We start from the raw sequence: 23757 nt of genomic DNA on the forward strand, positions 1-23757 counted from the left end.
TTAGAACTAGAGAATCAAATGTTTTTGTTTCTTTTTATATAATGAGATAAAATTATAAAAATAAGAGCTAAAACATATAGAAAGATACGGGTGAAAAAATTGCCATTGTTCCGTATTTACAGTGCAAGAGAAGTCGTATATTTTCATTTATGAAATATACAAATATTTTAAGACCAGATTAAGCTGAAATAGAAGTATCTAAAAATACCAGGTATCTGCAAATAAAATGTTAACATCTATCTTTTACAAATTATCGAAAAATTCCTCTGATTCTTAATACATTTATTAATATATGAATTTCTACTAGAACTAATTTCTCACGGAAAAAATTGTTTACATCAACAAATATATAAGAAGATCAAAGATATGATTTACTCGTTTAAGTGAGTCTATTGCTTTATTACTGCCATTGTCAAACTCACTGTTTGTCCTATGCATTTTTTTAAATTTGTTTTCAGAGTTATCGTTACGTATTCTAATGCTATGATTATCAGCCAAAAAGCTTATATTATCTATTTTCATAATGCGAACAAGAACGGCAGATTTTCTTTTAAATAAATAAAACAGACAGCATTGGCACCAAGGGCTATCGCAAAGGTTACTAAAATCTGCGGATTCCTTTTTTTAAAATATTTTACTTATAAATCTTGTAAAGTTACTACTTATGTCTAATTATCTTTATTTCTGACGCGGAAGAGAATTTTACAGTGCAAAGGAGAATATGCATATTTTCAAATGATGCAACTTGGATTATGTGTTTGCTACTAAGCCGCCTAAAACTACGGAAATACATAGTTCTACTCCTATAGAGTGATAAGGATCCTGTAGATGTTTTCTCTTACATGCTAGTTTGCTTACTTCCAGCATCCAGAAAACTACTGACCTTATTTATACTTCCGAATTCAGTTTTCATCTGGGAAGGTAACTGTAATTCACCCTGAGCAACGTGGTTTCCGTACTGGCTATTCTACGTAATATGCATTACGTTAATTAATGTAGACCCATATTACCAATAAAACTGCAAGTGACGACTTTACGGTCTTTAAATGAGTATTACGTTTCCTGCAGTGGATTAATGCCTGCAGCACGTTTGACTCCGTTTCTTGGCAGGCACCACAATTGAGCTCCTGCGAGTTATTTGTAAAATCTAACAGCGCAAATTACGCTGGACAGCACTATTATCAACGTTATGACACGCGATTACACAAAGTTGCCGTCGAAGTTCATGCCTGGAACCAACCATATTGAAAGTGATTTTGAATGCATTACTCTAGTAATTCAAAGACATAGAAAATACTAAATAGAGAGCGCGTACAAATAACTTCCTTTTGGTAACTGTGCGAAATAGAGACCACGACAGTTGAAACTAGGTGCACAAGGATACTTAGATCAATTCTCACAACAAACTAGAGAACATAAACTACAAATCTCAGCTCATAAAACACAGAAGATGATGATAGCTTGCAATCCAGTATTAAGACGGAAACCTAGTTCAAAACGCTTCGTCGTTTTGCTAAATTTGTCTCTGAATTTAAATCCTGTGTCTCATTAACGACAATCGTTTATCAAATGTGAAGTTCCTACTTTGTCACGCCTCGTGTCTAAATGGGCGTGAGGTCTGACATCACAGATACCACATTTGCACTTTTATAGGAAAATTAGTAACGCAAAGTCAAAAATGCACCACAACACATTTTCAGGACCATTATTTAGCAACGTTTCCTAAAAGAAAATGTACAACTGAAGTCAGCTCATATCGCCAGGGTATTCTTTGCAGCTACAAGTACTCAACCATCTAGATATACTTTGAATGACAGGCAGCATAAATATTGGCTGCATATAAGGAAACCCGTGATTTGTGCCCCGCTAATTCGGACTGCAAGAAACACTTGGATGCGGTGTACAGATATAAGCGTGTTTGGAATACCACGGACTGTGATAAGTACATATTTTGTTTCGAGAATGATTTTGGACGACTTGCAATCATAAAGAAGCAAAATACACATAATACGCCAGAAACTATCTTTGAATGTCATCGGTACAAAACTGATAAAATCATGGTATGAATGGGCAGTATTCTAGATGACCGCACTGATGATATATATTCAGATCGTGTTCGTGATCTTTATATTAAATTACTTAACATGATATTCGTATTTCTTTCTAATGGATCACAGTGCGAAAGCCCATCGCGCTGCACTAATGAGGGATTATCTTGAAACTAAAGGAATCTAGTGGATAGAATGGTCTGCACATTCCCTATTTAAATCCGATGGAACAAGTGTGAGATACATTATTAATCCGGTTCATATTACTGCAGCCCACCATGGTACTTTCTAAAAGCTTTAAGGCGCTTTTCGTAGAAAATATACTTTGTTATGCATTTGTTATGCAGGAATTCATGGACTTAGTAATATGGATAACGGAAAAGCGATTAATAACTTGTATTTCAGTCCGAAGTCACTACAATTCCTGAGATTAATCCTAAATTAGCAGAAGTTAACCTTTTCATGGTCACCACTATAAAAAGTCATTAATATTTCTGAAAGTATAAATATAGATTTTTGTTAAACATAATTTCATTAAGCGGCCTGTTCCATAGAAGACAAAACCTAACCTCGTCTGGAACCTAAAAGGAATCATTCTCAAGATATCCTTCGCCTTAGGAAGATAGCCCTTGCGTGTGTTGCTGTATTCAAATAACCTCACCCAATTTCTTAATCTTTGAGAAGCATTATATTGAGAAGCATTGTTATGGAATAAAGACATTAGGAAATAGCAACTACTCCAATACGAAGAACAAGTGTTTACTAGCAGCTTCCGAGGATGCATTCAAAATGGTAGTTAGTCATTTCTTGCTTGTTAGCTCTAATGTTTGAACAATATGAGATTTGTTCTGCTGAGCACAGTATATTGAAATTGAATTATTTAGGTTCGGATTATGACAAAGCACGCAACGGATTTGGGTTAAGAGGAAAGACGGCTTTGTAAAGGATGTTATAAAAAGCATATCAGAAAAGCGTTTTATTATAGAAAACTAAAAATACAAACAAATCTCCTCGCAACTACTTGCAGTAGAAATGAGAAAGGTGGGAGATAGTTCTGTTAAATAATTAATGCGAGAAACAAACAGTATATATTAAGCTTTATAATACAACGTTTTTGTTTTTAATATTAACATGTAAACCCCTCTAAAGTGCACGGAAAATATATCTAAAAAAACTGCTACATCCAAGTATTATAAAACTTTATTTTTTTAACACTCTTATTTCAGAATCTGCAAATGCTGATTGGAAAAGAAACAATGAACTTGCTGTATCACATCTCTTTAACAAACTAAGTAACATCGTTGTAGTGTGTAAATGATGTAATTAAACTTTATCTAGATTCTCGAAAAATATTTCTCTGCCCTAAACATTTGCCCAGACTAATAGTACGAGAAGAGGATTGACATTAAATTGTGTATTTTAATTTTGAAATTTCCATTCTTGTAACTACTTTGTGATATTTGCATATTTGCCCTAGTGAACCAACGTGAAACAAATGGGTTTCTAATTCCATTTCAGAAATTTAATTTGCAAAGAAAACAGCTTGTATCTTATGCTCTTTATTTCCTTTTTCACTCCCTTTTACAGCAAAAGGCTTATGCAATACCCACTCCTCATGGTATATTCAATATATTTGCTATGTAATGCGACTATGTTTCAAGAAACATTTCCTTGCGGAATTACCATACTATTACTAATTCCATTACCATTGTTTTAATTTTGACACTAATGTATTCAAAAGAATAAACAAAGCTATACAATTCTAGATTTAATTACGAAAAGGTACTCAAGAGACATGCTATAAGGAATATTTTTCATGACGTATTTTCTAAGGGAATCTTGCTCCTGTTTACATCGCACATTAAAAGAAGTAAAAATTAATATTTTTATCTCATTCTTCGTACACATGACAAAATTAGCAAGTCGAATATAAAAAGTTAAGCAGTCTTGGGAAATCAGTATCTGCTTTATCAAGAATTCAAAACAATGCAATTTATAACGCTTGAGCCTAACATAATAATGTGGTTTCATTATTTGAAATAACTAACTATTCTTAACATTACCTTTGTAGCTGATAACATAAAGATGCACTCTTTTCTGAAATCACTTTCACGAAATCTTACTAATTACATTATAATCAACTTAAATTTATTTATTTTAAATCCAACGTTACTTAAAGCTGTAGTGAAATGTTTATTCATTCATTTGCCAACGAAAATAAATGTAATATATCACGGGATTAATTATATTTGCTTTCGTTAGCTTAGTTGTTATATTCGTTTATTCTGGATTTTAACAAATCGCATATTATTTCAAGCAATGCTTTGAAATCTATATTTATAAGACTCTGGATAAAACGTTTTATCCTTATTTAACTTACACGAATTATCATAATTTCTAACAATTGCCTGTTTTCTAGACAGTAGTAACTAAGATGGGAGCCAGTTCGTGAGATAAGTACACAATTAAAAACACAAACAAATTTACTCGCCACTGCTTGCAGCAGAAATGAAAAGTACTTTGAAAAGCTTTAATTTCATACCACCTTCCAGTTTATGTTATTGTCTAGCTGTCTCTTTACGATTTTGAATGGCAATGAATTTAAATTATTCCATGTAGAGTAACTGTTTTCTTCAAGCGCGTCTATTCTTCTTAACTCCTCAAATCTCAATTATATTGTTTTAGCGATTCCAAATTCCCGAATGTCTCACTATGAGGTCTTTTGAGGATTTCAATGCGTAACAAGAGAAAGCGATTTTAACTCTAGAGTGACATAGTACGAAGTTACGAATGAAAAATTAAATTTTCAGAATTAAGCTTCAAAACATTTTCAGCAGAATAAATTGCATAAAAGAACGTGTTTACCACACTACGAACTCACCATATCAACTTTCGTTCTATCTCAATAACTCGATAAGCTAGTCTCTTTGTAAAGAGACAGTAATATTGCCAATTCAGTCCAACTAAAATATGGTTTATTTCCGTTTTTATACATAACCTTGTACAGACATTAGTATTTTTTGGAAGCAAGAGACTTGAAAAATGAGCAATGCCCTCGCCGAGAATCGAACCACGGACCTCTCGAATACGCACCGAGCGTGCTGACCACTACACCACCAAGGCACGCTAAGAAGGGGTAGAAATGCCTTATAACCTAAATTTACATTCTTAACAAAATATATGAGAGAAAGCTTAAAGACAGAAAATAATCAACATTAAAACAGTCAGTTACTTAAAATAAAATTTTCTACATTTTTGAATTAATTATTATATATAAAGGGATAACTTGACTTTATTAAATACTTAATCATATACCAGAACTATGACAGTTCGAAATTTTCAGTAGTCGAAGTGGATGTTCCTTTCCTGTCTAATGCATTAAATTTAATGTTAAATACACTGGTGTGCAAAAATTAAGGACGAAGTCGAAAAATTAGCATATCAGCTGAACGAAAAGGCAGAGCGGACAGAAAGAACAATCAGGAGATTAAGTAAGGAGATGTACGGTAGCACATGCGCAGACATGATGGTAGACGTAATGGGGGAGTGTCTGAGTAGTATAAAGCATGTTGTCGGTGTAAGATCAGTATTTCTGGCAAAGAGATTGCACGCCGTATAGCACTTAAAATCACACTGAGTTGCTGCCTCAGCGAGAAATGGCGAATAATCAATCTGTTAGACGACATCTGGATACTTTTACCCGAGGTCGAATCATTGGGAAGTTGGAGGAAGGCCGCAGTGTGACAAGTGTGGCTGCAGAGTTCGGAATTGCTCACAGCATCGTTTCACGACTTTGGAGACAATTTCAAACTACAGGAACAGCTATCCGGGAGTTTAGTAGTGGTCGTCCACGAGGAACCACACCAGCAGATGACCGGTATATTGCCTTACAGGCCAGAAGAAACAGGCGGCAGAGAGCGGGAGAAATCGCTAGACACACGACACAGGCGACTAGACGACCGATATCACGTTTTACCGTGGCCAGAAGACTGCACGGTGGTGGTCTGTTTGCACGACGCCCTGTACGGTGTGTACCTCTAACGCCTGCCCATCGGAGAAGGCGTTCTCTGTGGTGCCGGGAACACCGGAATTGGAGAGACAATGAATGGGGACGAGTACTCTTTGCAGATGAGAGCAGATTCAGTCTGAGTAGCGATTCTCATCTCATACTCATCTGGAGAGAGCGGGGAAGCCGCAATCATCCCTCGAACATCAATGAAAGGGACAGGTATGGAGGTGGCGGTGTTCTCGTTTGGGGAGGCATCATGCTTGGTAGTCGTACAGACCTTCACATCTTCGACGCAGGTTCAGTCAACGGGACCCGTTATTGTAACGAGATTCTTCTTCCATATGTGCGTCTTTTTAGAGGCGCTATGGGTCCGCAGTTGATTTTCATGGACGACAATGCACCATGTCATTGCACAGTAGCTGCCGAACTGCTCTTAGAGAGTGAGGATATTGAACGTATGGATTGGCCGGCACAATGTCCGGATCTCAATCCCATCGAGCATGTATGGCATTTTCTAGGCAGACGCTTGGCAGCTCGTACCTTACCACCAGTAACGATTCCGGAGCTTCGATTGGCGCTGCAAGACGAATGGGCAGTAATGCCTCAACAACTCATTGACACCCTCACTCTCAGCATGGGCAGACGCTGTGAAACCTGCCTAGCAGTCAGGGGAGATCTTGCTGGACACCCATCACAGGGATGTTTCGGCCTTCAGTCGCATTGCGCTCCATGCTACTTTTTCAATAAAGCTTCTTTTTATCCCTCTGATTTCTCTTTTAGTAAGTGTTGCTTATATTTCTCATGTCCTTACGTATTGGGGTTCTTACGGTATTAAATGTGTTGATTTGGAAAGCTTTTGTACAAAGTTATATTGAAAAAACCGTCTCGTCCTTAATTTTTGCACACCAGTGTATTATCAATCGTATATATATTTATTTCGACTAGTGGAAGTACAAGTGGAAGTTCGATAAGTCAGACATGCTTTCGAAGTTTGCTAAGATATTTTAATTTTTTATTCTCGATAAGTCTTAATCAGATATTAATCCAGTCTACCCATTGCAGAAATTTCAAATATGAAGAAATTTTCCTCGCATAATTCTCAGAGTTCCCTTTCTATTTTTGTCCCAGCCGTAATATATTTAAAGGATACTCCACTAAACATGATATATTTAAACTTATAATGTAACAACTGTTTAAAACCTTTCTGATATATTCATATTATTAGTGTAAAACTTCAAGCTATTTGCGTTATATTAATCTAATAATTGTCTAAACATAATAATAAATCATAATAATTGTCTAAACGTTGCTGTTAAACGATTTAAAGCATTTGTATATTTTAGTTCCTTGTACTCCTTAAACACACGAAAACTAGTAATATACACCAAGAAACTGCGACAACCAGCACTTTTTCCACAAGGCAAAAGGTAAAGGAAAATGAGAATAAAGTTTGAACTTGAACTACACCGTGTTAGTTTTGATCGTGATTACGATGAAAGGTAAGATATTGATACCAGATTAGTGGGAAATGTGCCGTCTGACGCAGTTTTTGAGAAAAACAAACTAATAGTAAAATTATTCTAAAATATTATTTGTCGAAGACACTTTGCGCGGGATAACAGCTTAAAAAGAAGAGAGGTAATGCCACTAAGATTTTATATTGGGCTTTAATATATTTTTGAGACCAAGTGCGAAGGGATAAATTAGTAAAGATAAAGGATGTGAGTATAAATTCAATATTATAACCTGCTGCTTCCCACAGCTGAAAAATAGATTTCTCAGGCCTTATTAATGTATAGAATATACAACGCCTCAAACTTTGAGAAGCATGAATATACAAATCAAACTTTATCTACATTACTTTTTTAAATAATTAATAGAATCGAAATGTAATGATTTTTTGCATAGTTTCAATATTTCATAACCTTCAAACACTTTAACATCACTTAATCCCAGGCTGTTTATCATACTTCTATTTAAGTAAAATCTGAATTTAATAAAAATGTGCTTCAGGTTTTAATTTAGCAACATTAGTTAATATTATGCTCTATTTTATCAAATATAGATTGATGTTAAATTATATTGATGTTAAATTATTTGCCACAGTTTCAAAAGCAATAATTCTAGAATTACATCTTCGAAACCCATATGATAAAAATAACTTTAAAAAAATTATGTTAAGCGATAACAAAAGTTAGTTGCTTCTTGCTAAAATAATACGATGCTGTCGTTTATAACGTAATTCCGTTTATGGATGAGAAATTACTTTTTGATGTAGGTACGCACTGTCTCGCATAGAAATATAAATTTTAGTTACTGTTAAATAGCTACAACATTACCAATGAAATTTTAAAGCAGTTTTAAACCTTGTAAAATATAACCATTGCTTCCTGTACGTTGATTGCGATGAATTATAAGAGACTGCTTTGTTAAGAATCGAAAATATTTCATTACTTAGAATTTGGTTAGACAAACGTTATACTATCCGAACGAAGTGAATTATTTAAGTGAATTTGGAATATCATATACCGCAGAGAAGTTTGTTTCTTCTTATTTATTTTGAAAAAAGTATGAACATGAGTTTAATAACATTATGAATAATTAAGTGGTCATGATCTTTACCTATATTTGTTCTGAATAAATTTTAATTAATAGTTTTCTGAAGCAAATATCAAGATAACAAAGAAAGCAGAAAGATCATGACATAATAAATCTTCTATAAAATCTTTGCAGTTTAAAAATTATGGAAATGTGGAGAAATCTTTGCGCTCATACCATGTTTTTTATTTAAAATAATAAAATCAAGTCCCTAATTAGTGGCTATTGGAATTTAAACCAATAAGTAATAGTCGAGTAAAATCAATTCACAAGACAGAATTTATTTATACTGGCTTTGTTAACTCGTAAGATGCTTTCAGATAAAAAATGGTTGTTATTTTTTCAACAAAGAGAAGAATAATGAATTAAACGTAATATGTAGTGTAATAAATATTTGAGCGAAAGGTTGTCTGAAAAGAGAAATGATTTCTTTTCGTCCAAAGAAAATGCCGAAACACTTCACAAAGCTTGACCCATCCGAATTTTGTTGTAAAAATCATCGGAATGTATTTGGTCATTTCCGGTAGAAGCTCTAGGGAATAGTTTTCCCCAGAGGACATTAAATATGTCTTTGATGGACGAGTCGCCAAGGAACAGTTTCTCGTCCAGAAGAAAAAGTTATAATGATGGCAACGAAGAAAATCATCGAGGTCATGTCCCGTTAACTTCGGCCGAGAAGTCTGGGGAACACTTACATCCACACACTAATACTCAGATTTATTTACACTTACCCCTTTTAAAATAGAAATTACTTTTTCACTTCGATGTGAATTCTGTTTAAAACATGTATTTAGAATCTAATACTGTGAAACAGATATTTCTTATAAGAATATAAGGTAAAATTCATTCCTCTTTTAATAATAAAATTCCATCCTAACTCCAGTACTGATCTTCTCTCTCGTGATTTCACAAAATTTTCTGTTATCTCAAAATTCCTACTTTTCAGGAGCCCATATTCTTTTTCATTTAATTTGGCATGCAAATGCTAGAAATTATTAAGTTTACAGAAAATCCTATACTAACCCAGCTTTCGCAGTATCTAAAGGAAACATTTAAAGTGCTTTCTATTACCATCTTATAATAAGCAGTAGTATTATCCAAATACCCTGCCGAGCACGAAGCAAAAGCATGATTCTCAAATAGATAGCTTAAATTCCATCGAAACAGCAATTCTGCATATACAATGTTACGTTAGATTAAATTTCAATGCTAAATTGCAGAGCGATTGAATAAAGAAAGTACCACTATAAAACAGTTTCTTTCAATTTTTGTCATCCTAACTTACGTTTCGTGAAGTTAGTTACGCGGTCAGAGTATGTTTAGTGCATGCAGACTAGCATCTCGTTATCGTTCTATGACTCATAAAATCTTCACTTGCAATTTCTCAAATTACAATGCATATTCCTTAACAAATCAAACCGTTAATCACTTACTAACTGACCTAGCTTACCTAATTTAAAATATTATACATATTCTTGTAAATTTATGGTTATAACGTAACTAATTCATGTGATGTTATGTGATTAAAAACAATACCTTCAAACATGTAAAATAATAAAGAAGTTTTAATGAAAAATATAAGGCTGTTTCTCGTTAACTAGAAATTTTAGGTCTACAGAAAAAGATGGCAACTTCATTCTTAAATTCTTTCTGTGTTTTTAGAAACGTAAATGTCAAGAAGGCTCTTTTACAAATGTAAACTGTAAAAAAAGGCAATAGAAGCTTAATTGCCATTTTTGGCAGAAAAAAATACTGTTGACTACAGGACAGCCAAAATCTATCAACTGTATTTGGACGAAGTTGTATTTAAGTACTACATCACAAGACAATTCAATAATGGATTCAATATTTTAATCCAATATTTCCGTCTATGATTTTATTTTACATGTGAAAGGGTTTCTTATCCATGTTTTATTGTTATGATTGGATGGATTGGATTGGATTATTTAATTATGGCAAAGCACACGAGGGCTATCTGCGTAAAGGGTGGAATGCTTTCGTGGAGGATTTTCTAAGGGAAACTGGCTCGTATATACGTTACACATGGGGAAAACGACGAAAACGCCCATGCAGCCAGCCCGTTCGCGGGATTCAAACCTCGGACCGAACTACCAGTGTTCAGTGTCTTTACCGCTCGGCCGCTGGTGGACCTATCGTTATGAACTAGATGAAACATTCTTTCAGACTTGAATGCAATATCATTTTTCCACTTCAGTTAGCTTCATTAAAGCACTATAATTTCCTGATTCCACACGAGGGATCCATAAATTAGCTTTTTCATTGCGGGTTCCATCTTTTCTTGCACATTAAATACAGTTATATTGCTGTCTTACAAAGAAAGATATAATTTACTTAAATATAAGAAATGTCACAAAGTAAGCTAGCTTTTACAACCAATTAACGGCACTAAAATTATCTTTAAACTCAATTATTGCATCTTTAGCCATTGGGGGATATTGGTATGAAATCATTAAAAATTCTCTAGTCTCCAAAAGTCTCTCTAAAACATTCCCTCTGGATAAGCATCGTATTTTGTAATGTAAAACAAGATGGTCGGGGTCTCTTCCCATATCTTTACATAATGCACTAAATAACCTGAAATTCAAAGGACTATGTTTTATAAATTTTCTACAGTCTATTCTATCAGTTTGCTAAAGCAATAATATTTTATACGGCCAAAGCTTTTCTATGTACGTTGCAATGCAACCGCACACATTCTGATGTTATGGTCTTTAATTCTGAAAAGGCCCAGCCCAGATGCCATCACGTGAGAAAAACCTCTGCTCAGTCCTATATAGTCTTCCAGTCAATGTCATTTCTACTGATTCTCCAGACCATATCTCATAAAACACATTAACCTGGCGTTGCTTGATATGTCTGCCCTTTTATAAATGGAAAAAGAAACTCAATTGTGCTGTTTTAAGTGATTTACGACAGTTTCTTCGATTTTATCTGCTATTACGACGATTTTACGTTTCACTATGATATTGGAGCGATACATATTTATTTAGCTTTTCTGTTTTTTATCTAAGCCAACATTTCATTATAGGAACATGAGGTGCTAACATTCTCATTACAGGAATTTCAATTTTTTTTCGGAACTACTTCAGGATATCTAGTTTTAGCAATTAGATGAGGTATTTCATAAGAAGTTATAACTAAATCTTCAGACAAAACTCTCTGAGGAGAAAAAAAATCGAAGATCCAGTCCGTTTGCTAATTACTAATTCTTTCTTCTAATATATAGAGAAATCTATCCATTTATACCGAAGTTCGAATGCTTTAATTTAAATTCCGCTTCAATATTGAACCTCTCAAATACTAATTGTTAAGGCCATATAACAAATAACATATAACGCCGTTTTATCAGCACCTTTCATGACATCAAATTTTATATAACTTCACAAAATAGAGCAGAATTTCAGGATGTTTTTTTCCTTTTTGTATGTCTAATGAACAGCACCTCGCAGGCGTTTATTAGTACCATTCTCTAAACACATTAAATTGGCATTGACTAACATCACTTATGTTAATGTGGTGTACAAAAATTGTTTCTGTTTAAAAACCACATTGCAATTTGTTTGTTATAACTGAAACACTGATTTTTCTTGTTTTTATTAATGATTTATACATTGATAATTAGATATTATAAAACATTACTAGTAAACTATAAAAACATTTTGCAGTAGACCCTAGCAATCTAGACTCGGTGTCATCCTCTCAGGTAAAAGTATTGGTTGGTTTTGCTATCGTACTCCAGTCAAACCTAAACAAGTTCTGGTGGCGTCGCAGATAACATTGAAACATGAATTAAAATAAAAAATAAATTAATTTTCAGTATCATATATCATCTATGAAGACATTAAATTACCAAATCTGGCGTCATCTATTGATAAACTATAATGTAGTCTCATGTAATTGTAATATGTAAAATTAGTTATTTGGTTAAGTTTACCTATGACCCGGCGTTTATTTCGTGACTCAGTGCTGAGTCACCATCCGGTATTTGAGCAACGCAAGTTTTTGAATAATGATTGTAATGAATAAAAAAGAATTTTAACTTGAATTATTTTGTCGAGAATTGTTTCCTGCGCTAAGAGTAGCAATTATATAGCTACGCAACTAAGTTTGTAAGTAGCTTAACTATGAACTTTGTGCGATATTTTTATTGCACTATTTTTTCAGCATTTCCACCTTCGAAAATTCAACTTATTCGATACAGATGGTTCATATTAAAATGTAATAAAAGAAACGTACTTTTTCCCCTTAAAAAGTTTTGTATGTAATGATTCATATGTGAATAATATAGCATAAAATAAGAGTAATGAGAATTTTTCTTTGTTTTTATATAACATATAATTAGCTAAAATAAGGACTCAGACACTACATTGTGTAAATCTTTGAAATATTGAAACTGATTTTAAAATAGATATTAATTATAGAACAGAGACACAATCTATTTAAAACAGTCAGATATGACTTCATCAATTTAAATATGAAAGAAAGAAGTGAATTTTATGACACCTGTATGGGAAATATCAATAACATATCAATGAATTGTCCTTTATATGCTTGGTCCGCTTATCTAAGCAATGCAAGGAAAAAAACTGGATTATTTAGACAATTACTTTTGTCATACACGATCATAAATAATGGAGTAAAAGTAAACACATATTAAAATATTATGTAATAAATAAAAATACATAGTATAAGAGAAATTATATTATAATTTAACATAAATATATTATAACAAAAGTACTATTTATAATATGTGTAATAAAACGGCTGAGTAAGTTGAAGAACTGAGTATTTTATTATGAAGGAAAGGAAATATGAAATTACAGTTAAAGATCACATGGGGAATTAAAAATCCAGGAGAATTATCATAACACTTTTCAGAAATAGAAAATATTAAAATCGAATATTCAAAAAATATGCTATGAATATGCTATATAGCTATGAATGCTGAAACGCATACACATGTGATTTTTAAATCCTTATGTCAACTTGTTTAGGATGCAATTGATAACACCTTTTTCCTACTTAAGGATAATCTTGTCCCTACTTTGATGCACTTGTGACAGACTTGAGTACAAAAAAATCCAGCGGATAGAGTGACTCGCATATTCTTAGGCTTTAAATTCTGTAGACCACGTATGAAGAATCATTAGCACTACTAAAGGCGTTATTCATTGTGAATGAAGTACTATTGAACAATTATTACTGCAAGTACTATTGAACAATTTAATACACGAATCATTAATACTGCAAGTTCTATTGAACAATTTAATACACGACATGGAAAATGGCTGTAAAGCTAGCATTTTAGGCAGAAGCGACCGTACACTTTTAGTCATCTCTAAAAAGACCAATTTATCCTTTCCTAACTTTATATCACATTTTCATTTTACATAACGTTATTTTTTTTTTCGCAGAAGTACGTAAGGTGAAGATATGTGTATTGTACTCAGTAGATCTTTCAGACATGATAAAATAAATATCTTCTGCAGATTTTGTACTTTTAGCTGCAAAATCTATTACAAGAGCTTTAATAGCTGCTTCTTAAATGTTTTCCCGTAGATACAAACCTAGTATACGTAATGGCTATTCAAAAGAGCTAATATAAGCTGGCTCCAGGAATTTTTGTTCTTCCTTTGCATCCTATATGTGTCATACTAAAAAATAACAGCTATAAATGTAATTAATTTCTAAAAGGAGACGCCGCAAACGCAAAATCCTTGTAAACTATGGGAACTTTTCTTTAAAGAAGTAAAACTTAAGTTCCAATGAAACATTTTTCTTAATATTTCGTATGTGATTGCAAGTGAGTACATTCTAGTCGCAAATTTGTGAACAATTTGTCACTGAGAAGGAAGTAGCTAATACGCTAAAATACAGTTAGCACTTTCAGAGATGTTAGATGTATTCATGAAGTGTCTTGATTTTTCCGAAGAGGACGAAGAGGACAATCTGAGTGCCATGTTTTCACATTTTACACTTCATATAGACAGACTTTCAAAATAAATCTATTTGTTGCTCCTTAAAATTGCCGTAGTTTCAAGTAAATTTATTAAAGCCGTCTTTGAAATATCATTTATGAGTTGTTTTCTGCGTTAAAGAAGCGTACATGGTTCCTGTAAATGAGCAATCATTCGCATTAAAGAACATCTGTCAGTTCCATGTTATAATAGTTTAGCTCTGTATTTCTACTATATAACGCAGGTCGCATCTGCGCAATTTATAGAACAAACCTGGGGTCATGTTTGATAAACTTGCTTTAAATTTCATTGGTTATTTAAAATTTCATTCGTCATAACAATTGGATGAAAACAAAATGATCCATAAAAATCGTACGAACTTCTAAAATGTAATGTTTTGTAAAATGAACTGCAATGTAAAGATGTTGCTTAGTTCCATTAACTAATAATTTTTATATTATATTCTGTTATTTAAAATATTTTATATGCATTCTTGATGCAGTTAAAATTTATAATTTTAAATAAACATTAAAATCTCATTTTCTACTAGTAAATTATAACATTTTCATAATGATGACAATAACTTCCGACATATTTTCTAAATAATGTTTATCATAATCTTTGCATTTTGTAAAATTGACATACCGTTTATATGTTTATTTATTTCATTAATTTACTTTAAAACAAGTAATACTTTGAATCTGTTTGATTTCATTTGTAAATATTGCTTGCTTATTAGGCCAGTCCCGAGAATGAACTAGAACATTCGACAACCTTGCATGCAGACGGTCTGGAGACGTCGAGTTTGAACCTAAAATTCATTGTAAATGAGCATCACTTCAGAGGTGGCAATATGAAGCTTAAGTGTACGGCAACCATTTCTCGAATCTACACGATGAGCAATGAGGAGCTTGTATTTGGCACAGGACTCAGACAGCAGACATCGGGTCTGCACATTACGGAAAATATGAGCCACGGTGAGTTCTTGATTTATTTATATTGAAGTAATTATTTTAATTGTAAAATTAAATATGTTAAATTAAGTGTTTTACATTTTAATGAGTAATATATTCTTAACTCTCTAGGATCTGGACCATGGCTGAGTATGAGTTGATAATTCAAATTGTCAAATATTTGAAATCTTTGAAATACAAAAAGTAATTCTTTTTTAATCTAATACTGTGTTTGCGATGTCAGACAGTAGACGGCTGCAAAACAGTTCATCAATAGTAGTATTTTCATGGTAGATTAGAACAATCAACTGTATACACTTCAGTTATAAACAATACTCAAGGATCTGCTACTACAGTAGCCTGTTAACATTAACGCTGCGAAGAACATTCCACAAATTACTTTAAACCTACCTGATGTTCCAAAACACAAAAAAGACTACTATTTTTAACATATTATATCCCAATACTTTGAGCACAAACTGGTTTTCCTAGAGGATGTTAAATTCTCTTAAAAAGAATATAGTGTAGTTGTTCATCATGAAAGTACACTATAATATTTCTTGCTCATTAATATATTGTTCTGTTGCAAATATTCCACACTTCTAATGATTCAATAACAAGAAAAGAAAATTCATGTCTTTGGCTAAATAAAAATTTAATTCACTTTACATAGCTATTAAAGAATCTGCTTCCTGCATTAAAAGTTCTTGTCTTCATTCTTTCTGTTGTATTTACTCCATTGAGAACCCTTCAACCATCATACATAATGTAGTTATATATTTCACATAACTGTATTGAGATTTCTTAAATGAAAAACGTAAATGAATGAATAACTAAATATTTATTAAGCCAGCTAGAATCTTATATGTTTAAAGGTAATTTTAAAGTTTTGTTGGTAAATGAAAAACGTAAATGAATGAATAACTAAATATTTATTAAGCCAGCTAGAATCTTATATGTTTAAAGGTAATTTTAAAGTTTTGTTGGTTCGAGAACAGAACACCGCTCTGCAATTTATTTGTAATGTAAGAATCGCTAATATATGTTCATAACTGTAACGGTTCCAAGATTTCTTATTTGAAGAGGTATAAATCTACTAGAACTTATACTCGACTATTAAGATGCAGAATTTTACAGGAAACTCTCATTACGTAAAACTAGGAAACATCCATGTAGCAACTAAACCTTAAAATCCTTTGGAAGAGCTCATCTTCATCTTTCACCAAATAAACAGTTTTACAATTTCAAGTGATGTACTACTTGTAAGAGTATAGGGATATCATCCATTGAAACAACTTGTCATTGTTATCAGTTTTGGAAATATAACGTGGGAGACTTGTGGTTTATATTATATAATATATTTATATATTTTGTACAAAAGAGATGTGCATATGTCTTTTTCAAAAACTCAAAGCATTATGTGAAACTCTGCTTAAAATAGCTCTCTTAAAATCCAAAATAGAAGTAGTCACCACTTTAAATGTATTCATTTGAAGTATGTATATTAAAGGATGCTTTACGTAATTATTAAGTAGCATACTATCATCTTCCAAATGTAAAAGAATAAACTTCCCGTTAAATAATTAGAATTTTTTCTGAAAAATAATCTCTTGACATATATAGATAGATATAGATATATAGATATAGATATGTCTATATAATTATTGAAGTTAAGATCTTAAATAATAAATTATGTACAGGGTGTCCCATAAATGTTGCGACAAACTTCTGAAGGACATAAGGCACATCATAAGGATTAAGAATTGTATAAGAACCCCTGTCCAGCAACGTCACTGTACGCCGCCAAGGTATGATGTAAGGAGAGTGCTAGGGGACAGTGAGGATATTCTCATTCGAACGGTAGGCACACACGAACAGCATGGAACGCTATACGAACGATCAACTTGTGAACATGCGGCTCCAACATGATGTAGCGCCTGCTCATTTTGGGCTGGATGTTCGTAGCCATTTGACTAGATCATTCTCGCATCGAAGGACTGGGCGTGGTGGACCGGTTCCCTGGCCCTCACGCTCAGCGGATTTATTGAGCTTGATTTCTTTTTGTGAGACGCCATCAAAAGTGTCGTGTATTACGGTTCTGTTGTGTCTGAAATGGATCTCTTGGCAAGACACTCCTGCGCAGCTGCTACAATCAAAGAAACTCCCGTTGTGTTTGAACATGTGGGGCAATTAATGGTCCGTCGGTGTCAGGTATGTTTAATGTCTGATGGTGCAAACTTCCAGCATCTTTTGTATCATTCAAGCTCTCGTACACTATTTGTATTCATCCCCAAAAAAGCTTCAAATTAATCACTCTCTTATTTCCTTTAACATCTTCTAACTCTGCTATCACTTACCTCTGACATTTCCGGGCATGGGTTCCTATGCAATTCCTAATTTGTATGATGTGTCCTACCTCCCCCAGAAGTTTGTCATAATATTTAGGGAAACCCTGTATATATAATTTAATATTAAAAAATTAACTTCAGTAATTTAACATTATATTTTTTAGCATATTTGTCGATCCAGTTGTTATTGTGTTTAGCAAAGCCAGCTGAAAATAGCTTGTTGGAATTCAAATACCGAGGAAGGCAGAGATGTTTGTAAACGCAAAATATCGTTGCAACAATAAGGCAAGCCTTTCAAGCAAAAACAATATCAAGAGTTTGATGAAAATAGGAGAGGTGCGCAAAAATCTCCGATTCCATCTCACAGGGTATTATTGGTTAAATCTAAGCTGGAGAGGGCCCCAAGTCTTTCTCTCAACGCTTAACCTAAAACCCTGATATCAATGACCTTAAAATTTAACAGAATACACGCCCGAAAATGATGATAAGTAAAACAATATTAGTATAATTTTCGACTTATTTCTTAAGTTAAAACATTTTAAATTTTCTTCAGTTTAAATTATGAATTTCTGGAAAAAGAGTACAAGAAAATTTTTCCTATTTCAAGAGGAAATATTACTGTAAGACCCCCGCCGAAATGCCTCTATAATTGCAGACGATATTAATCGAAATTTTTCTTTATTTTAAAAGTGATTCATAGTTGTCCTCATATCTTAACTATAAAGTATACAAACAAGCAAACACTGATACACTACTGTGATGGCAAATCCATTTGATCATGTTTAGCAAGCTCTCAACTTTTCCAAATATCTATTTTTACTTATTCTAGATAGCTGAATAGCAATTAGCACCTTACAGAGGGTAACGAAGATTTACCTCTTTCACTGTGGGCTTTTGTGGTTTAAGTAGTAAAACTTAAGCTTAGCATCCAGAAGATCCAGATTTTGAGTCCTTGTGAGGATATCACTGATTGTCCGCCATTTGTATGCTATAAAAATTTCGAAAAATTCTACAGTGGCGTACCATTAAGATATATTGGACAATAATTCTTCATCACCTGAATTAGGGGACTGGTTCGCCTTCCCTCTCCTGTCGCTCTTTTATTGGGGAAGACTGTAAGGAATTTGTCCTTCTTCATAGTATGCCTTCGTTGTATAAGTGGCAGCTTATCCAGCTAGCAAGCGGAAGATCTTCAAATCCCGGGGAGGGCATTATTATGATTATTATGTTTCTTGCTTCAAAACTGCCTAATATACAACACAAGTGTAATTAATAAATCACTGAATTTGTCAATTTGTCGCTTTTTAGTTTCTTATTAGACAATTATAAAAACTAAATTACACAAAAATAGATAAAAACTCAAAACCATCATAAAAGTAGAAAGATTCTTGGTAGTGTAATAATAGTATAGATTTCGAGAGTTCATATATCTAAATACACGAAAGCCTGGGAACAACCTCTAACTTAATCTTTCTCCAAAAGGCAATAAAAAATTTAATTGTAGCTTAGCAACACTACTGAAATCAGTCCCAGGCAGGTTGGCCCTCAGCTGAGCTTACTCTGCTATTAAAGTCCGTTGTCTTTACATTTGGTAGTTCGCTAGTATTTTGTATTATCTTTTGAAGCATATATCAGATTAATAGAAGATACGTAAGTAATCAGAATCTATAAAACGTTGTATTTTTATACTGAGAACTATAAAAACTGATTAGTAATAAAATGAACGATTGGAAACTACAAATAAGCCTGACATTTTCATACTAAGGACTATGATACTGGTTAATAATAAAATAAAATCTAAAATAATGTATAAAACTTAAACTAAATCATTTATGTTGCATACACATGCACAGCTAGACCGGCAAAACTTCAGAGGGAACACTACAGTGTTCTCACATTATATGCTAGATCTTTTATCATATAAAGTTAAATTAACATCTATCTCTCATAAAACGTCCATAAAAAATAATGCTTTGCATACTTTGACAATGGTTCTACAGATGCTTATTTAATACTGTCAGAATTTACACTGCAACTTAAATAATCTGAGGTACAATGATCATCCATCTTGTAGTCGAAAAGAACAAAATGAGGACTACCTTCGTCCTTGTCCTTTGCGCATTGCAAATCCGAATCCACGTTACGACCCTCGGAGGTGCATTAGTGAAGCACACGAACATTTTCCACCCCGATTCCTCTCTCCCGTGACAGGGGGCGGGCAAGGGGGAAGGACTGAGACTCATAAAAGTGGCATTTAACGCCGCTAGCTAATGATTTAGAATCTCGATCGCAGCAGCAAGAATCCTTTCCTCGCGAATACCGATGAGGAATTTAATGAGATAGTTTCATGTTTACGATTCCCCCTTTCTAGATCCAGAGCTTTGCGTTGTTTACACAATAAAGAAAGAAAGGGATTTTAGTTGCTTTTTCTTGTTATCCCGAAAAAAAAATTGAACAAAAAAGTGAAATCTTTTACATTTCATTTTTCAGCTTAAGTTGAAGCATGTCGTCAAGCATGCAGCACGTCAAGATACCCTTTCAAATGGAGTTACCACTAATGCTTATTTCATTTAGGTGCAGAAAAGAAATATATTTAGTGATCATGAAAACGTTTGGATTTATGTTTTTATTATCAGTGACCACAAGCTAACAATCTTTGTAAAATGTGCATAGTATATATTTCTTTAAATGTTGATCCTAGACTTGTACTTACTATTCTCAAAGTTTATAAAAAAAAGGAAAAATAATTTTATGGGAGATGTTTCAAAACTAGAAGTAGCAGGGTTCCATAACTGCAAAATTTAACATTTTATGTAATCTCCAGAATACATCATGTAGGTCATATTAATTGATGTATTGTGGCTTATCTCACTTGTCTGACAGTGACTATAGAGAAATTCCTTGTGGCAAGGAGAGCAAGACTGCACTGCCGTTGGCAACAGCCTTGAGCACCATACAAGTAACAATACGAATTTACTCAGTTCCACCCCCACTTTTGAAGGAGTGACACCCACACCCGAAGGGATCAGAGAGTCTTGCTCTCCTCTTTTCCTACCATAACCTGTCGTGAGGACTTTCCGCTGGCCGCATATTTAAAGTGCCCCATGCCGCATAGACATTATACATATACAAACATCCATGCCTTCTCAGGGATTCGAATTCGGGCTCGTCGGTACGGCAGTCAGCATCGCTAATCACTATCCAGGTTATATTGAGACAATCAATATAAAAATTGTCTCTCAAAGGGCAAAATTTTTCAACCTTTTAAACAAAGAATTTAACCTTCATTATGGTCAAAGTTCTGCTATTCACTAGCCTTCATTCCAGTCATAGTTAGAGTAATTAGCGGCCGTCTGAGTGTCTCAGTGTTGTGCGAAATTCACGGAGCTATTCGTAATGTATATTTTCATATGGCCAACCGAAGTGTTGATAGGTTTTATTTTATCCAAAAATAAACCATTGATCGTTAAAACAAGGCATTTTCCCCCAACAAGATGAGACTTTGTTCGGAATCACTTAGTAACTTTATTAAAAAGGGATTTACTTTAATAAATTCATTCATTAATACCTGCATAAATTTTGCATTTAGGAAATGCAAATCTGAGATAAATATTTAAAGAAATAAAGACTGTGACCAGCTTCTCGAAAAAACCTCTGTATGTGAATTATTTTTCTTTATACTCGTCTTTAATTTTGAGAATATAATTAACATCGCCCGTCATACGTAAGTTATAAATTCTATTCAAGTAAAATATTGGGAATCAATATTAATAATTGCTTAATCATTAAGCTTAAGGACTACAACCAATTTGACTTCCCAACAGTCGGTAGATGTGCCATATGCTAGATAACGAAGAAATGAGCAACATATCATTTCCAATTAAGTATAACCATGTTACTAGAGTAACACAACATAAATTTAATTTTCTTAATTAAAAGAACTAAAATTGTATTCTGTTAAAAAAAGAGTAGCACGGACATATAATAATATTACACGGAAACGTGATTAAGATGTTATAACTTCCTAAGTTTCAGCATTGCTAGTTGGCAATATGCATTAAAAAACACTTTTAGAAAACAACTTTCAGAGAAGGAAACTTATTTAAAATTTGGTGGAATCAATAAAATTCTAGAAATGACATCATATGAAATTATTAATCATAATTATTGCCCATGAGAAATCTCTACAACATATGACTAACCACAATTTCATAATCTCAAGAACATGTAGCTAACAGTTCCATGCTGGTGGATTTCAAATGTAATATATTTAATAAATTATTTTCTCAATCCAAGGCTTTCAAAGAAACCCACACTAATGCTGTTTATGAAACAGTTTCAAAAAACACTCAAATAGCTACATTAAAAAGCTTGTGATGTAGCGTGGCCCCAACTTTCCCGCAACAATAGTAGTGACTGCTATGAATTGGAATTACACAAACTCTTGAGAAGGGTTTAACTCCCTTTTTATTCCACTTTAAAAGTTACAGATGCGTTCAATTGACGCTCACAAACTACACCGACCTGGCGGTTAACTAAAAATCGAAAAGTACAACTAAAAATGAATAACTAACAAGTCACTACCTACGAGTGACATGACTTCTCTAGACATGACTAACTTAACCGCGTTTTGAGATACAGCTGAGATTTCAGCAAACTTTCTGAATAAAAAGTTGAAACTGTCGAAGCAAGCACACAGGCCGAAACGCGCGGTTCTTAAATTTCTACCTAGCAACCTTCACGCTCGTGAAGCAAGAAAGCACAGTTTCGAACTCGTTTCCCTTCTATTTAACTCAAATTACTTCCGCTGACAATTTGAATACTTTGCGCGTTCTACTAACATTCACATACTCTGGCATTGGCAATTCCAGGGGAAAGTAAGGCTTGACAGGAAAGATAGCTTAAACTTAAAATAAATGTTAGTTAAAATAAATATAAACCCTACAAGCTGATGAGGACGTTACATGACTTCCTTGTACGGCCTATTAAATTACGCATATTTTTTGCTACATTTCATTTAAACTTATTTCGAATTTCATTAGAGATATATTTCTGTTTTTTATTCAATTCTCACTTCGCGGCAAGACAAAAATACGTAAGAACTCAAAGCATCTTCATTAAATGTTGTAAAATACAGAAAAACTTAAAACACAAAATACTATTAAAAACAGTTAAATGTCTTGACGCTAAAATTTTCGGTGAACAAAACTGAAACATAACTTTTGACCCCACTGGGGAAAAAGGACACTGGTACACTCGGTGACTTAATTCATTACTCTACCAAGAGTTACAAATGCAAACAAATGGCGGCTTCGTTAGGACCAGTGCCATTTAAACTTTTAAATTTCTGATAATTCTACAACTTTTAATAGCCTTTAGTTAATTGCGTGCACATTAACTAAAGGCAAAATCTTTAACTAAAACATAAGAACAACATAATTCAATAACTTTTAAATCAAAAAATGCACAATTTACCAACATATAAGAATAAAAACACAGAACTCAACAAAGCGGGTAAAAGAGTGTGTGTGTGCATAAATACATATTTGGTGCAACCGATTGGCAACAATAAAGGGATGTGACACAACTGCATGTCATAGCAATCCTATATACAAAATTGCAACGTTCTACGGGTAATCGTTTATGAATAATGTGAGATATATGCGTACATTCATGACGTCTGTACGTTTGAAAAAAAAAAACCTCTTCTGAGTACATTTTAAATCCAAGCCGTTTTGGAAAAAATAGTATTTTCTCTGCCTGTCAAACAGATGTCACGCAAAACAATCATTTAAAGGGATTCGAGAGCGATCAAAATTGATA

The 23757-nt window shown here is 33.3% G+C and overlaps 1 protein-coding gene across 2 annotated transcripts in view; it reads left to right on the forward strand.

Annotated features, from left to right (window-relative positions):
- LOC118194999 (cell adhesion molecule 1-like) overlaps window positions 1-23757 on the forward strand; it is a 308441-nt gene that overhangs the window by 284067 nt on the left and 617 nt on the right. For both annotated transcript variants that reach the window (XM_085816246.1, XM_085816247.1), the window contains exon 5: window positions 15373-15610. In XM_085816246.1, coding sequence (XP_085672372.1) covers window positions 15373-15610 — 238 coding nt within the window. The remainder of the gene's footprint in view (window positions 1-15372; window positions 15611-23757) is intronic.

This window comes from Stegodyphus dumicola, chromosome 1 (assembly GCF_044657685.1).
Source record: "Stegodyphus dumicola isolate Sdum_Otavi_A_Nest chromosome 1, ASM4465768v1".
NCBI lineage: Eukaryota > Metazoa > Arthropoda > Arachnida > Araneae > Eresidae > Stegodyphus > Stegodyphus dumicola.